General features: G+C 43.7%; 2 protein-coding genes across 6 annotated transcripts; both read left to right on the plus strand.

The window, feature by feature from the left end:
• The first annotated feature begins 127 nt into the window (after window positions 1-127).
• On the plus strand, window positions 128-9,589 carry C18H2orf15 (chromosome 18 C2orf15 homolog). Of its 4 annotated transcripts, none has more exons than XM_087898081.1 (4): window positions 128-305; window positions 4,821-4,970; window positions 7,587-7,730; window positions 8,563-9,589. In XM_087898081.1, the coding sequence occupies exon 4, from the start codon at window positions 8,637-8,639 to the stop codon at window positions 8,892-8,894; it is 258 nt and encodes an 85-aa protein (XP_087754207.1). In that variant the 5' UTR covers window positions 128-305; window positions 4,821-4,970; window positions 7,587-7,730; window positions 8,563-8,636; the 3' UTR covers window positions 8,895-9,589. The 4 variants fall into 4 exon arrangements, with proteins under 4 accessions (XP_087754207.1, XP_087754208.1, XP_087754209.1 ...); XM_087898082.1 differs by having other exon boundaries at window positions 128-259; XM_087898083.1 differs by lacking the exon at window positions 4,821-4,970 and having other exon boundaries at window positions 128-259.
• Window positions 9,590-13,223: 3,634 nt separating this feature from the next.
• Window positions 13,224-15,895, plus strand: Lipt1 (lipoyltransferase 1). 2 transcript variants are annotated; one of them, XM_048430288.3, is made up of 2 exons: window positions 13,224-13,383; window positions 14,637-15,895. In XM_048430288.3, exon 2 carries the CDS (start codon window positions 14,638-14,640, stop codon window positions 15,757-15,759), a length of 1,122 nt encoding a protein of 373 aa, XP_048286245.3. In that variant the 5' UTR covers window positions 13,224-13,383; window position 14,637; the 3' UTR covers window positions 15,760-15,895. The 2 variants fall into 2 exon arrangements, with proteins under 2 accessions (XP_048286245.3, XP_048286246.3); XM_048430289.3 differs by lacking the exon at window positions 13,224-13,383 and adding an exon at window positions 13,393-13,517.
• Window positions 15,896-17,455: the final 1,560 nt, after the last annotated feature.

Here is a 17,455-nt window from a genome sequence, read left to right on the forward strand (position 1 = left end):
CGCAGCGCCTAGATGGCCGACCCGTGCGTCCCGTCTCCTAGTAACCATCCTCTAGCCCGCGCCTTTGCGGAAGCTGCCAGAACGCGCATGCGCGGTGGTCGTGCCCCTTTGGCGCTAGAATACCTGTTGCTTCCGCCAGGCTTACAGCGTGTCGCTGGAGCACAAGGCGTTCCCCGCTGAGCGAAACGGTTACTCCCTAGAGCTGCTCCGCTGCGCAGCTCCTGACACCGTCAGGAAGCTGTTCTGTGGGAGTCTGCAGGTGGGGTGCCCTGTTGCAGCCTCCCTGAGGGAGCTGGTCTGTCTTGGTGAGCGTGGCAGCTGAGGACCACCCCTCGACCTGGGTCAGGTTTGCCCATCCAGGCAGGATGGAAGTGCCAGACCCCGCAATAAACGCTCACTTTCCAGACTGGCATTTCTTCTCCACATGCCAGCCCTCCTCCAAGTTCCCTCTCTAGGAAGACTGGCGATGGAAAAACAGAAAAGATATAAAGCCTCGCGAGATGTTAAATTCTGTATCCAGGTTTTTTTCCCCAAGTTTGGCTTCTATCAGGGAGCCGACTTCTGCCCTCTTTCAGCTTAACTGGCGTGGTAATTTTAACTATCCAGCTGCGTTAAAATTGTTCCTGAAATGAAAAAGTGGAAAGAAATGAGCGCTGGCCTATGCTGCCAATTTTTAAAGTTTAGCTTGAAAAGATATTTTCCCTCAATTCTTCTGGGCCCTTCACCTGTTCTATCCAGCTTACTCTGAAGCTTGCTTTATTCCGTTCTTACTTATTTTTATTAGAATGCAAAGTAAATGGGTTGCATTGCGGCATTTGCATTCATAATTTGTTTCTGTTGATTCTTCTGCCCTTTTTCTCCTCATCTCCCCACTTTTGCCTTTCTACTCCTCCCCCATCTGTTTTCATGTGACAAGTATTGTTCTTTTTTAAAAATAATGTGATGTTGGGATGGCCGGGGGAGTCAGGGTCCCCGGGCTAGCGGCAGAGTCAGGCAGCTGGATGCGGTGGACGGCAGAGTAAATGGACATAAGGCTATATATAAAGCTAGACATTTATTACTTAAAGAAAGGGATACATAGACAAACATAGAGAGAACAAAGACACACACACCACGCACACACACGAGAGAAAAAGATGGAGGCGGGGGGAGGTGGGGTCAGAAGTGGCTGGGGTGGGCATGGTTAGTTCTTAAAGTGTCTCAATGAAATAACACGTGTTCTCTTACTCCCTAAGCCTCTTTTTTGTCCCTCACTTTGATCTGTACCCACACTCAACATCCTTCAATACCCCCAACTTATGTAATTTTTTAAGATTTATTTATTTATTATATATAGTGTTCTGCCTGCATTGTGCCTGCAGGCCAGAAGAGGGCACTAGACCTCATTGTGGACAGTTGTGAGCCACCATATGTGGTTGGTGGGAATTGAACTCACAACCTCTGGAAGTCAGTGCTCTTAACCGCTGAGCCATCTTGCAAGCCCCCTACTTATATATTTAAAGACAAACTCTGCATACAAGAGAGAACATGTAGTATTTGACTTAGCGAGTCTGAGTTATCTCATTTAAGATCATTTCCAAATCCATCTATTTTCCTGCAAATTTCTTGACTTCATTTTTCTTTATAGTTAAGTGAAATGCAACTGTATATGTATAGTGTTTGTTATTGATTTATCTCTTTGGGACATCTAGGCTATATCCATTTACTGGCTATTGTGAATAAAGCAGCAATAAACATGGATGTGCAGGTGTCCCTGTGGAAGGACATGGAGACCTTTGGGCATATGCTGGAAGCTGTATAGCTGAGTCCTAAGGTTCTATTTTCAGGTTTTTGAGACATCTTCACACTGACTTCCAAGGTGTCCATATCAGCTTGTATTCCCACCAACACTGTTTAAAGATCCCCTTCTCCACATTCTTGCCAGCATTTATTTGTTTTTCTTGATAATGACTGTTCTGATTGGGGTGAGATAGAATGTCAACGTAGTTTTAATTTGCATTTCTCTGATGCTGTTGAACACTTTTTAAAACATTTGTTGGTCATGTATGTTTCTTCTTTTGAGAATGTCCCATTTCATTAGCCTGTTTATTGATTGACAGTTTTATCTTTGGGGGGTTTAATTTTTTCAGGTCTTTGTAAAGTTTAGCTTTAATTTTTTTAAATTATGTGTACTGATGTTTTGTCTGCATGTATGTCTGTGTACCACATATGTGCCTGACGCCCACAGAGGCCAGAAGAGGGAATTGGATTCCTTGGAACTGGAGTTACAGGTTGTTGCGAACCACCACGTGGGTGCTGGGAATTGAATAAAGAGTTCTCTGGAGGAGCAGCTATTGCTCCTTACCACTGAGCCATCTGTCCAGGCTTTTTTGTTGTTGTTGTTTTGTTTTTGTTTTTTCGAGACAGAGTTTCTCTGTAGCTTTAGAGCCTGTCCTGGAACTAGCTCTTGTAGACCAGGCTGGCCTCGAACTCACAGAGATCCACCTGCCTCTGCTTCCCGAGTGCTGGGATTAAAGGTATGCACCACCACTGCCCGGCCTCCAGGCTTTAATTTTAGCTTTTAGCCTCCTGTCTGAAGTACAACTAGCAAAGATCACACACACACACACACACACACACACACACACACACACACTATGTGAACAAGCTGCTAATTTCCTTCCTTTACTGTTCAGAAGCTTTTTAAACTCACATACTGAATTTGAGGATGTCTGTTATCCCGTATTCCTGTCTTTTCCTACAAGATTTTTGCAGCTGTCTTCTCATGCTACAGTTTAAACTGTGCATTCGGAAAGCAAGATCGTGTTTGAGGAGCCATAAAAATTCTTGTTTCTCCTGCATGAGCACTCACGTTTCTATGAAGTATCACAAGCAAGCAAATGTGCTATTTTTTTTTTCAGAGAAATACACTTAAATATAACTGTCTTGTTCTTCAGGATCCATATTTTTTTCATGAGGTATTTTTATCTTTATACCCTTTATTTTCATAAATTATAATCTTTGTAAGCATAACTGTTAGCCTCCGCACTTTTCTGTGGATACCCAGGCCCGATTCAGGCGCGCGCTTTCCTGAACTCGAGTCCACGAGAATGGACGATTGTCCTAAGGGTTTAAACACACAGACACAAGAGACCTGCTCATTCACCAAAGAGCAAATGGCCACTTTATTAAACTCAAGTCGGGTATTTATACTAGTGGGCAAGAGGGCAAAAGGGCATGGCTCCCTCCCATCAGGAGCAATGGAATAGGATGACAGGTGCCCGGCGCCTCAGGCAGGAGCAGCTGCAGGAGGCAGGCATGGCAGGCCTATAGGGCCTGCGGCTGGAACCTTGTTTACAGGTGGAATTACCATAACAAAAGAGAGCCAAGTTCTTTCTAAGCTATACCCTCAAGCCAGTGCTAGTGCAGAATCTCCAGGGAGCCAGAGGTCAAACGGCCCTGCGAATCGCCACGAAGAAAAGAGGGAAAGACCTGTGTACCTACACATAACTAGATGTTATTATAATAGATTAAGTAAAATGCAGCAGGCAGCAGGCCTTGACACCATGCTACAGGTCCCTGAGCGGGGGCAGGCAGCGGGCATCAGGTCCCGAGAGCAGCCAGTCCCAGGCAGGGACGGCGTAGTTCCCCAAGTAGCTGCAATGGGCCACGAGGGGCAGCAAGTTCCACAAGGAGAGACAGATAGATGGGCACGCCAGGAGACCACACCATAGATCTCTGAAGGCAGCTGTCCTGGGGCAGGGAGCCACACAGCGGGGTGAGACAGACGGATAAGCACACCATGCAGAGTGAGATTAGATATTTATTTAGTGGGTTGTGGAGGTGAGGAGAGAAGGGAGAAGAACAGAGAGGAGGGGGGGAACAGAAGGGGGAAGGGGAGAAGTTGGGAGAGACAGATGTTGCCTCTTCCAGAGAGAGAGAGAGAGAGAGGGAAAAGGAAAGGACTCAGGCCGGAAGCTGATCATCAGCTTGCCTTGGTGGACAAGGAGAAAGTGGGTGTGGCTTGTCTCTTAAAGGAACAGAGCAGATCATTACAGTTAACAAATTAATTTTAATGTCCAAATGCTTTTAGATAAAATGGACAGAAGACCCAGGGAGTGTGTTTCTTCTGAAATAATAGTAATTGATTTTAAAAAGTAATAAAGAAGTATAGGCTCTCAAAGAATCCTGAAAAGTTAGGGGGAATAATATATAATCTGTAAATTGAACTCAGGAATCTGGAGTAGGATTATTGAAAACAAATAAGAAAGGATGTACCAGTTTCAAAACTTACCCATTGGGCTGGGAGTGCAGCTAGTGATAGAGCACCCACTTGGGGAAAACCTGTTTTGATCCTCCCATGAAAGCCACTCTTGGCTGGGGTTGAAGATTATTAATAACGGGCAGAGGTGGAAGCATAATCCCCACCGTGTCCTAGTTTGCATTCTGTCGCTGTGATAAACACCATGACCAAAATCAACTTGGGAAGGAAGGGGCTTATTTGTCTTAGACATCCTGGTCACAGTTGATCATGAGGGGAAGTCAAGGCAGGAACCTTGACCACCTATGAGCTCAGCCACCTGCTTTCTTAAATAGCTCAGGACTGTCTGCCCAGAGGCAGCACTGAACACAGTAGTCTGGGCCCTCCCTCATTCTTCTTTAATCAAGGAATTGTCCCAGAGGCTCACCTACAGGCCAGTCTGTTGGAGGCAATTCCACAATGAAGATGCTTTCTTCTCCCTTCCAGATGTGTTTAGCTTGTGTCAAGGTAACAAAAATTAACCAGCCCCTTAGAAAAAGAATCTTAAAACAGTTAAGCCCTTTGTGTCTATGTGCCCTAGGTGTTACTGCGGATTCTTTAGAAAGAATGCAAGGAAAAGATCCCTCTTAAGGCCAAGAGTTTGTGAAGATTTTCGTTTGTTTTCCTATCAAGGGCTACTAGCTTTCTCCCCTAAACCAAGGAAGAGAATATCCTAGAAACCCAAAGAGTGGTGAGTGCTCCACCCTGCCCCACCTTAACCCTAGCCCTCCTCACTTTTCTGAATCTAGGCTCAGTTTCCCTATCTTTCTCCATTTTAACAGTTTCGTTGAAAAATCCTGTTTTGCCTTTTCTGTATCTCTCAAAAAAAAAAGGACCTCTTAGTGCATGTATGTTAAGCTACTTGATACTGTCTGTCCCCACAACTTACTTTGCTGTTTTCTTTAAATTTGATATATTCCATATGTATGTATGTATGTATGTATGCATGCATGCATGCAGATAGATACACGTGTATGTGCGAGAGAGTGTGTATGTTTGTGGAGAGAGAGAGGGAGGGAGAGAGAGGCAGAGACAGAAGGCAATTGGGCCTAAGACTTCCTGTGTGCCAGGCAAACCCTCTGCTAGCATTTTCCCCATTTCTACAGAGTTTCCACTCTTTCCATTGGTCATGCTAACCTCAGCCACAGCTCTATTCAACTGAAAACTGTTTTCTGGACTCAGGATTTGTCTACATGTTTGTAATCTTAGCATCGGGGAGGTAGAAGCAGATGGTCAGGAATGAAAGTCAGTATCCCCTCCAGTGAGTTCAGGGCTAGCCTGGGTTATGTAATACCCAGTTTCAAAAAAGGGTATGGAACTGGAAAGGATAGCCCAGTAGTTAAGGACACTGGCTGCTCTTCTAGAGGACCCAGGTTCAATTCTCACCGTCTTCAAGGTGATTCATAACCATCGGAACTCTAGTTCAAGGGGATTTGATGGCCTCTTCTGGCCTCCACAGGTACTACATGCATATGGTGCACACATAAATTCAGGCAGAACACCTAAATAATACATAAAATAAAAATAAATCTCTATAATAAAAATTAAAATTATATTTTTATTGCTGAACATTTGATTTTTTTAAAATAAATCTTCCATTATAAAACACACCCTGTCTAAACTAGACACTGGTGATGTATGCCTTTAATCCCAGTACTCAGGAAGCAGAGGCAGACAGATCTACAAGTTCGAGGCCACCCTGGTCTACAGAGTAAGTTCCAAGACATCCAGGGCTACACAGGAAACCCTGCCTCAAAAACTAAAAGTAAAGAGCTAGTTGTGATGGCACACACCTTTAATCCCAGCACTAGGGAGAAAGAGGCAAGCAGATCTCTGTGAGTTCGAGGCCAGCCTCGCCTACAAAGGAGTTCCAGGACAAGCAGGACTGTTACACAGAGAAACCCTGTCTTAAAAAAACAAACAGCAACAACAAAACCTCCTGTGCATGCTTTTTTGCTTTACCATTATCTTGGGAATATATAAAATAGTTTCAATAACTGTGTTAAAGTACTCATGTACTAAATTCTGTAATTCATGACATTTCTAAGTTTGTTCCTATTAGCTTCTCTGGTCTCTTGGTTACAGGTTATATAGTTTTTCCTGCTTGTTTTCATGCCTAGAAAGCTCGTTTTCAATTTGTAGATTAGTTAGAATGCAAGATAATGGGCTTATATAAAATTTGCATAAATACATAGATAAAATTGCAAAGTCCCATTTTGCACTTTTCCTCACATTTGCCCCAACATGACACCCCACTTGTTCTTTTCCTCCCTCCCCAGTACTCTCCCTTCTACTTTCATGACATATGGATTTCTTTATTGTTTTTTTTTTATTTTTTGCATGTATGTGTGGTTTATGTGTGCTTGTGTTTACATGTGTATGGGAACATGTTCACATATGTGTGTATGTGTGGGTGTCCAGAAGTTGATGGTTGGTGCCCTCCTTGATAACACTCTACTTTATTTATTGAGGCAGGATCTCTCCCAGGTCCTAGAACTGTCTAATTCTAGCCAGTCTAACTAGCCAGCCTGCCTCCAGGAGGCACTATCTCCCGGCTGCTGGAATGACCCACCGCTGTTGTGCCTGCCCGGCTTCTCTGTGGTTGTAAATTCTAATCCTCGTGCTTGATGGCAAGTGCTTTATACACTGAACCATCTCCCTAGTCATATGTATAATCTTCTAAAGTCCACATTAGACATGTGAAAGAAAGTGTTGTGTTCGTCTTTCTAAGCCTGACTTATTTTGCTTCTAATGTTCTATAGTTCCCTCCATTTTCCTGCATGTGACATGACCTCATTCTATGTGTCTGAAGAAAACTCAGTTGTGGATATATACCACTTTCCATGGTTGGGCATCCAAGCTGGGTCTGCATCTCTGCTGTTAGGAGTAGTGGAGAGATGTACAAGTATCTCCCTGGAGTGACTTACATCCCTCTGGGGACACACACGAGTGATACAGCTAGATCCTGTGGTGTTTCTGTTTTTAGATTTTTGAGGACCCTCCCTACTGATTTCCCTAATGGCTGCACCAGTTTCCATTCCAACCAGCAGTGAACAAGAATTCCTCCTTTCCTCTCCTCTTCAACCTCTCCTTGGCAATAGACTAGGGCAAGATAGATCACAATGCAGCTTTAATTTGAATTTTCCTGGTAGCTAAGGATGTTTGGTAATATTTATATAACACATTAATGAATTAAAAGTTTTTATTATTAAGAATGATAGATATGACAGAGAAATTGAGTAGTTACATTATTTTTGGAAAGGAATAGATATAAAATCAAGAAAATCTCCTTCTTAAAATCTTTCAGGGATTGGACTCAGCAGTTAAGGGCACTTGTTCCTCTTTTAGAGGACCTGGCTTTGGTTTCTAGCACCAACATGGTGGCTCACAAACATCTGTAGCTCCAGTTCCGGGGCATGTGATGCCCTCTTCTGGCCTCCATGCGCACTAGGTATGTACATGATATACATATATACATGCAGGCAAAACATCACATACACACCAAAGAAAACAAATTGATTAATTTAAAATTATACTTTCAAGAAAGTTGACAAGATGGCAGAGTAGGTACAGGCACTTGTCACCTCGCCTGGCAATGTGAGTTCAATCTCAGGACCCACATAGTGGAGAGTGAGAATTGACTCTCAAAAGTTTTCTAAGTTTTTCTTTGGCTTACACACACACACACACACACACACAAATAAATAAATATAATTTTTAGAAGACCTTAAAAGCAATCAATAGGCCCTACGTAGCTTCTCTAAAGGAAAATGTAAACAGGTGGTAAATGGTGACTGAAGAGATGACTCTTGATGCATGAGTGACTATGGCTCCTGCAGAGGACCCACATTCTCAGCATCCACATATCTTACAATCTGTAACTAGCTTTAGGGGCTCCAGCACCCTCTTCTGGTACAGAAACCTTCGGGGGGAGGGCAGGGGTCTTGGGGATCCCAGATGAGCCCCCAAATGTTGTGCCTGAGTCCCAGGACCCACAAGAAGACCACCATGGAGTCACACTTCCTAATGCAAAAGCAAGGTTTTATTTATTAAGTATGGGCTAGCACTCCCTGGGCACTGCACCATATGCATAAACCCACACATAGACACATTAATTAAAAATAAAATTAAAATCTTTTCCTAAAAAAGAAAATGTAAGTCCTGGAAGGTAGAAGGTGGCTTTGTGTTTTCAGCCCCAGTAGAACATTCCAACTTAAAGAAACATTGCCGTGAAGTTGTCGACGTTCCTATTGCACTCACTTATTACCTGCTTTTCTTTTCAGTAACCAAATTGAAGGAACAGTTCCACTACTTAAAGGGGCCCTCACACTCCCTTGATGGTTGACCAGCCATCTCAATGGGATCTTTGCTGAGTAAAGTTGCCACTCACACAATTGTTATGCTTGTGGATCTGGGAGTGATCGATCACTTAGCGCAAGGAGCTGAGAAGAGTGCATTGGACCCAGTGACTCGGTTATTTCAGAACACCAACAAAATCAAGTTAGAAGACACAAGCCAAGAAAACTGCGTGAAAGGGGAAGGGACTGACACCGGCTGGAATTCCATGGGCTGCGTGAAGGAAAACGATGGCCTGGTAGTGACCGATTTAGAATGAAGTCACCTGGACATTTTACCAAAGACATTTGCTTCTGATCAGAGGATGTGTTCAATGTAGCTGAAGTCCATTAGGAAGCCTAACAAAATGAAGGAGGAGAGAAAGGCCCTACCAAATCCAAGGTAGATTTCTGCAGAGTATACTATCCCTGACAAACACCACAGTGATTTTTACTATCAGTGTTTTGTACTAACGCACTTGCCTATAATTAAAATAAACATTTTTAGCAAGTAGTATATCAGGGAGATCTAAGCAAAGCATGACTATTTCACACCTTGTCATATGCTGCGCTCTCAGTTCAGGAGTTTGCTTTGGAGTCCTTTACCCTTCTATGTGTTCAGGAAGTCTTTCTGTTCTGTGATAGAGCCCTGTGATTGACTCCTTAGGAAAGAACAGTGAACCACCTCCCTTCAGAAGCAGTTCGCACTCTTACATCTTTTTCTGCCATGCTACCTTCATTTCAGAGTGAGGGCAGAGTTCTTTCCAAGTTGAATGTTTGTCTTGTAGTTACTACCACTTCATAACAATATTTCATAGAGTAAAAGCAAAAACTTCTTTTGTATCTGTTGTTAATATATTTGTAGTCAGAAACAATAGTACTGTCCCAAACAATGGCAGATGGAATGAAAATCCTTTTGTATCTAGAGTCATGGTGAATTGTAATTGTTTACATAATACATGGGTTTTTGTTGTTTGCTTGGTTGATTTATTATTGTTTGGTTTTCGTTTGATGCTGGGGATTTAATCCAAGGCGTTGAACATGCTAGCATGCAACTCTGCTACTGAGTTCCACCCCATGTTCCTGTAGGTAAATATTTAATGGCTGTATTATTTTCTAATTACATTATCTTCTTAATATTACTTAAAAGATAGAGAAAAGGTATGTTGGTTTGGGAGGGGAACAATATTTTATGAGGCAGGCCAATTTTAAAGAAATGAATCTTGAACCTAGTGTTAAAAACATAGTTAAATGGAATATACTTTTTTTTGTCCTTCACAAAGCATAATTAATTCTCTTTTTTCTTCTCTCTTTATTTTTAATTTTATTATATATGTAGATGTTTTGCCTGCAAATATACCTTTGGCTTCTGTGGGTGCCTGATGCCCACTGCGGTCAGAAGAGGGCATCAGATCCTCTCAGACTGGAGTTACAGCTGTGAACTGCCATGTGGGTGCTGGGAATTGAACCCGGGCTCTCTGGAAGAGGTGCTCTTAACCACTAATCCACCTCTCCAGCACCCAGAATATAATTCTTCAGAGGAAAAAAATTGCAGAAATTATCTGTTGTTCACTGTGACAGATAATATTGATAGCTCACTTGGCAGGCTCTAGAATCACCAAGGAGACAAATCCTGGGTGTGTCTATAAGGAAGTTTCTAGGGAGGGTTAGTTGAAATGAGGTGGGAAGACCCATTCTGAATATGGGTGGCGTCATTCCGTGTGCTGGGACCCCAGAGTGAATAAAGACTGTACGGGGAGTGCTAGCGTTTATACCTTTGGTGTCATTGCTTTCTGCTTCTTGGCTGCTAGGACAATGTGACCAGGTGCCTCACACTGTCATGCCCTCAGACTATAAACCCCAATAAATGGTTCCTTCTGAATTATGTTGCTTTTGTCAGATACTTTGTCAAAGCAACGAGTAAAGCAATGAATTCACCTATGTTGGATCATTCTTGGTGCTGGGGCTATAGCAAGGTGGCCACTGCCTTCATAGTATAATGGTGTGTTGGAGCATGCTCCAATAAAGTCAGCTGGGGTACCTAGAAGAGGGTGCGAGGTTGGGAAATGAAAGGTTGAAATAAATTGAAACAGAAAACACAGGCTAGATCTGGGAGGTCTGTTCGTGGATATCAACCAGCCCCGAGTTTATTTCAGAACTTGCTTTTATACAGATTAAGGCAGAAGGCGGAACAAAGAGCAGTCCAGTCAGCTACCCACCTCCCTGCACTGTCCTTGGGAGGAAACACAAGCAGGTGCATTATGTCTCACATGAACCCTGCAAGCAGCAAGTGGTTTCTATTTCTATCTCGATGTTCCCAAGACTTGGCATCAGCAATATTCTTTCTATTAGACAGTGTGTTCTTCTCTCATGGGCAAAATGCTCTTTCCCATGGGTTTAATCAGAACTTCCTCACAGCCCTCAGAGCTGCAGGCACAGCAGGTGAGCTTGAACTCAAATGACTTTTAAGTCATAATTGACTCCAAATGGGAAACTGAGTCACATGTGGGCTCCCACAGAGGTGCCAGAGGGAAGACACAACATTATACAGCAATTTATACAGCAATTAAATACAAAGTGTGTTGTGCCATGGAAAAAGCAAAGCATCCGAAATCCACAACAGCTGTAACATAAACCTGATTGCAGCAACTGGGAAGACCTCTCTGAAAGCGGCATAGCTTAGAGTTAAATGGTTGTCCAAAAAGATGACGGCAGTGGTAGTCCAGATGAAGTGCAGCAGGATATAGTGATGGGATGAAGTGAGATGTGACCAAGAAAAAAGGTGGGAGCAGACACAGTGAGGCTTCATGGAGGAATGGGGACTGTAGATTTGGGAGAGATCAACTTTTCAAAGTGTGGAACTATGAGATGGAGCTATCTTTTTTTTAATTTGGATGCTCTTGTGCCCTGCCCTGCATTACAGCATATTATGTAAAACTGTGTTATTGGTTTTTCCCAAGACTGATTTGTCCTCAGGGACTCCATTTTACAAGCAGTTTTGACTTGTTTTTGAAGATGAAGGGTGATTCTGCTCTTGAGTGAATATGAATATATATGTATATTCATATATATATTCATATATATATCACCATCTGCCTTGTATTCTCAAGAAGCACAGACTAATAAAGGACCTATTTGTGGACATAGAGAGGGAGCCATCCCATAAATTTATTATCAAGGTGAATTAGTACTATAAGAGCATATTATTATCCATATTAAAATCCTATCAGGACTATAAGGTTGGCTCAGCTGATAAGACACATGCCACCAAGCCTGACAACTTGTGTTTGATCCCCAGAACCCATTTGGTGAAAGAAGAAAGCATATACACATAGCATATACACATGCAGAATAAAACACAATAAAATGCCAGGAAAACTGTGCCCTAGATCTTATTAGATACACGGGCCCTGGAAACACAGCAACTCTCTCACTTGGACCTCACAAAGAGGCAGAGACCTATCTATAACTGTGATGGTGAAGGCCCTACTAACCTGTCATCTGACCTTCCAGTGGGAGTCTGCTCCCAGCTCTCCCAGGGGTTTCAGCTCTGCTTTGTCCCAGATGTCGACAAAGGCTGCTCAAATTGCCATCTGCCTGCCTGTCTGCTTGTCTGGACATGTTGTCTGTCTGCAAACCCATTTGCTCTACGGACCTGTTCCTGCCCTTTCAACACTGCTGCTGGACCCCACTCCACAGCTCAACTCTGACCCTGACTCTGGAACAGCAGCCACACCCCTTTCCAAAACTTTCAGTTGGTTTGATGTCTGACAGCCATAGACTCTTTTGCATTTCTATCAGTTTTTGATTTGGCCCCTCAGGCCTCCATTAAAATTACTTAAAACTCCATATTTCTTTAACCCTTTGTAGTCATTCTGTAACCTACATATATTCACACAGATTGATTGATTGATTTGTTGTGTAATGTATGTAATCTCAGAGTTAATATAGAAAATATTTAAATGAAAGAACCTGGGTTGAGCACCATGGCTAATGCCTTTCATCTCAGCGCTTGGGAGGCAGAAGGAGGAAGATCTCTGTGAGGCCATCCTGGTCTATGGAGTTAGTTCCAGGCAAGCCTGGTTTACAGGGTGAGACCCTATCTCACCAACAAAAAGAAGTTTCAAGAAGAGCAGACAGGCCGGGCAGTGGTAGCCTACACCTAGAATCCCAACACTTGGGAGGCAGAGACAGGCAGCTCTCTATGAATTCAAGGCCAGCCAGGTCTACAGAGAGAGTTCCAGGACAGGCTCTAAGCTACAAAGAAATCCTGCCTCAAAAAACAAAACCAAAGAAAGAAAGAAAGGAAAAAGGAAGAAAGGAAGGAAGGAAGAAAGAAAAAAGAAATGCTCCTCTCTTCCCTTCAGCCTTGACAGCCCTCATCTCTACTGTCATTCAGAGGAACCCCATCTGTATTACATCTTTTGGTAGTTACTCGAAAGTGGCCTAGGTCCTTTCCACAAAGCTAGTTTTAAATTCGTTGACCTACTCTTAGCTGGCAAGAATAAGAAATAAATAGGAGCTCCGCCTTCAGGCTTGGCCACGCCCTTTCTCAATCCTGGGGGTGGAATATATAGGAGGCGGGTCTTCCCGGGGGCGGGACTGTGGGGCGTGTCCTCCTGGGAGCTATCCCACGCGAAGGCAGGACTCCATGGGCGTGGCTGGAGTGGAAGAATTGGGTCTCGCGTGCTGAGTGCTCCGGGTCCCTGGTGTGCTGATTGAACTTTAGTTTTCAAAAACAAAAGCTGCGGGCGCGACCGGAAGTTGCAGGTGGGTGAAGCCGGAAGCAGATCTAGTGGATTTGTTGCTGGCTGCCGCAGCACTCACTAAACGGGGGAGTGGGGGCTGCGTTTACCACGTGTCCCTCACTTGGGCCCCTCTGGCTAGTGCTCAAAGCTTTGCAGGTTCCAACGTTGTAATTTTACTATTATGAACAGTTGATTTCTATTAAGGTGGAGGGTAAACTGAGCAAGGCATTGAATGCTAGTCGCGTGCCCCCCTCAAGAAGAGTACAACTTGCTTTAAGTCCGTAATGAGATTCTGGGCGTGGATCGCATTGTCAGGAGGGTAGCAAATTAATAATTTTGTTAAGGCCTTGTGAGGAAGGTGGGCCGGTGGTTTGGTTTAACCTTGCCCTCTGTTCGTGGAGAAGCATGTTTGGCAGTGCAAAGTATCTCCCAGAACATGGAAGTACCTTCTGAGAAAAAATTATGACACTAATAATGAAGCTGAAAACAGAGGGCTGAGGATTGCTCGGCAGTATAGCTCAAACCTACACCGAGCAAGTCCCTGCGTTCAATCCCTTGCACAGCTAAAGCTTTTAAAATTCGAATGTAGATAAGTGTACTAACCACACTCCAGCACAGACACCGTGCCAGGGGTAGCTGTCCAACACAAGACGAATTCCGAGGGCTTTTTTTTGTGGACTTTTTGGTCCTTTTTTCTTTTTTTCTGTCTTTTTTTTTCTTATTGGTCTTTGATTTATTTTTATTTTAGTTTTCGTGGGTTTATTTGTTTGTTTTTTTTTTTTTTAAGAAAGCGAGAACATAAAAAGTTGAGCAGGTAGGGAGGTGGTGAGGTCTGGGGAAAGGAGGTGGGAAAAGAACATGATCAAAATACATGAAAAAATAATAACTAAAAAAGAGTATAGGGAGAGGTGACAGGATTCTGGAGTCTTTTACTTCTTTTTGCTAATCTATTCTTTTTCTCAATGAAATCTATTGTAAATTCAAAGATAATTTATTTGGCTTTGTTGTGCATTACTTAATATATTTACTCCTTACTTAACTATATGAAAATTGTCCACGTCTTTCATTTTAGCTGACATTATCTAAAGCCTTATCTTCACTGATTTCCTTTGAACACTCTACTATGGAGCTGTTCAAGGCTAAGGGTAAAGCTGAAAGGCAAGAAAAGCAACTGGTCTGGACCCTGAAATGAGTTTAGAATAATTAAAAAATAACTAAAGAATAGAATTTAGTTGTTTTCTGATTGAACTAATTTTTCTTCTTTTGTCTCTGAAGCATGCTAACCCCGTTTCCAGTGAAGAATTGCTTCCGGCTACTCTGCCACCACAGGGTCCCAGCAACTGGCTTTAGGACCCCAGCAACTCATGGGCTCATTCTACAGTCGATCTCCAGCGATGTGTATCAAAATCTGGCTATAGAAGACTGGATCCATGACCACATCAGTCTAGAAGGCAAGCCAATTCTTTTCCTCTGGAGAAATTCTCCCTGTGTTGTCATCGGCAGGCACCAGAACCCATGGCAGGAATGTAACCTGCATCTGATGAGACAGGGAGGTATAAAACTGGCTCGGAGAAGGAGCGGAGGAGGAACAGTGTACCACGATATGGGTAATATCAATCTGACCTTCTTCACCACCAAGACCAAGTATGATAGAATGGAGAATCTGAAGATAATCGTGAGAGCTCTGAATGCTGTCCAACCCCGCCTGGACGTGCAGCCTACCAAAAAATTCGACCTGTTACTCGATGGGCAGTTTAAAATCTCAGGAACGGCATCAAAGATTGGCCGAGTTGCGGCGTATCACCATTGCACCCTGTTATGCAGTACCGACAGGACAGCGTTGTCGTCTTTGCTGAAGAGCCCATACCAAGGGATAAAGAGCAATGCCACACCTAGCATCCCTTCCGTAGTCAAAAACCTTCTGGACAAAGATCCCGCGCTGACCTGTGAAGTTCTGATGAACGCGATTGCTGCAGAGTACGCTGCTCACCATCAAATAGATAACCACATTACCCTAATAAACCCGGCAGATGAGACCCAGTTTCCTGGAATACGCAGCAAAGCTAAAGAGCTGCAAAGTTGGGAGTGGACATACGGCTGGACTCCGAAGTTTAGTGTCAACACCACGTTTCACGTGCCACACGGACAGGCACATTTGCCAATTCAGGTGTCCATAGATGTAAAGAAGGGACGAATTGAAACCTGTAATATAAAAGCACCCGACCATTGGTTACCACTAGAAATCGGTAACAAATTAAACTCAAGTTTTATTGGCAGCAAATTCTGCCCCATTGAAGCCACCCTGCTAACAAATATACTGCTGAGGACATGCCCCGATGACCAGCACTTACACAGCAAATGGAATATTCTATGTGAAAAACTCAGGGGAATAATGTGACCCTGAGTAACTTGCTTTATACTGATAGTTTCAGTGATATTTGGAATGTGGTATTTGAACCAGGCTGGCCTCAAACTCAGAGATCTGCCTGCTTCTGACCCCTGAATTCTAGGATTAAAGATGTGTACCCCCATGACCAGTTGTATCTGGGCTTTTTGTTGTTGTTATTTTGTTTTGTTTTTGACACAGGGTTTCTCTGTGTAACAGTCCTGGCTGACCTGGAATTTGCTTTGTAGACCAGGCTGGCCTCGAACTCTCTGAGATCTGCCTGCGTCTGCCTCCCAAGTGCTGGGACTGAAGGCGTGCACCACCACCGCCTGGCCACTGACTGCTTCTTAACTCTAGAACTATATCACTGCCACACTTTTGCTCCCACAGTACTGTGTATTTATTGGGTGCCCACTATATACCAAGCACTGTGTTAGCTGTTGTTCACAGTATGTGAAATGCATGTCCTCTGACCTCAGGAACAGACACAGTTAGTAACGAGGTGTTTGAATATATCAGATTAAAATTAGAGTAAAGAATAGTTTTTCCATGGAGCACACATACATTTAGCTTTTACACTGCGTTTTACAGAAAACGTCCCCAGTTCAATTGGCAGCTTTCAGGGTATCTGCTGCCTCCCTGTAATAAATCGCTTAAAGTTTGCTCACCTCAAGTAATAGCAGTTCTTGATGCTCTTTTCTGAGAATTCTTCCTGTGTAATCACCTAGGAACAGAGCACGGACTGACGTTTAGGAGAACAGTAAGCATTAGGTTTGGATTTGTCCTGAGGCCTGACCTGGACTCCCACGCATGCTAAGCTCATGCGTTACTCACCCGCACCCCCGGCTGCACTCAACTCTCATATTTAAAAGGAAAGATGGAGATGTGGGCTTGAGGAAAACTGAATCTCAGGACAGGAATGGCCAACTGGGTCCAGCTTTTCTGAAATACCAAATACGACAAAGCTCCCAAAGTGTCCATTAGAAGACAGGGGTTGAGGATGAGAAAAGAGCAGAGAAGTGGGTATGAGCCTGTGATACACACAAATGAAAAGGCCACCGTGAAACCCATTCTGTTATATAACTAATATATGCTGGTAACTTAAACATAACTGTTAAAGTGCCCATTAGGAGTTGGAAGTGATAGCACGCGAGTCTCAGCACTCGGGCTGAAGCAGGAAAACATTCATTCCGAGAGCAACCTTGGCTACAGAGTGAAAAGCCCGTCCTAAGGGCAGTGCCCATGGCTACAGAGTGAAAAGCCAGTCCTAAGGGAAGTGCCCACGCAGTAAGGTGGTGTCAAGGTCGCTCCTGACTGTAGTGACTGCACTGCAGTGCCCCAGGCAGCAGCCAAGAGTGAATGAAGTGAGTGGAACAGCTGGTGAGGAAATGCACACACAACTCCTCCAAGAATTTTTGTTCAAGGAAAAAAAATAGGGCAGTGGCTTGCTGGGGATGTGTGTGTCACTGGCTCCTCGCTGTCTAGGCTCCAGTCTCTGGTGGAGATGGGTGGGGCGGTGTTGACTGAGTTGTCAGAACTGTGTAAAGATTTATTCCTAGGTGACAAGTTCCTCCTCTGGCTCGCACCATGCCTCAAGTCTTACCTTCTCCCAGCATTAGATTCCCGGGAAATGCCGATTTATTGGGGACCATTATTTCAGCAGTCTGATAGTCGCAGGGAGGGCTACAGCAGTCTCTCTTTAGAGCAT

This window comes from Myodes glareolus, chromosome 18 (assembly GCF_982192425.1).
Source record: "Myodes glareolus chromosome 18, mMyoGla1.1, whole genome shotgun sequence".
NCBI classification, from domain to species: Eukaryota; Metazoa; Chordata; class Mammalia; order Rodentia; family Cricetidae; genus Myodes; species Myodes glareolus.

Bases quoted from the DNA above. Each gene is read 5' to 3' on its own strand.
- C18H2orf15 (XM_087898081.1), top strand. From the start codon at position 8,637: ATGGGATCTTTGCTGAGTAAAGTTGCCACTCACACAATTGTTATGCTT.
- Lipt1 (XM_048430288.3), top strand. From the start codon at position 14,638: ATGCTAACCCCGTTTCCAGTGAAGAATTGCTTCCGGCTACTCTGCCAC.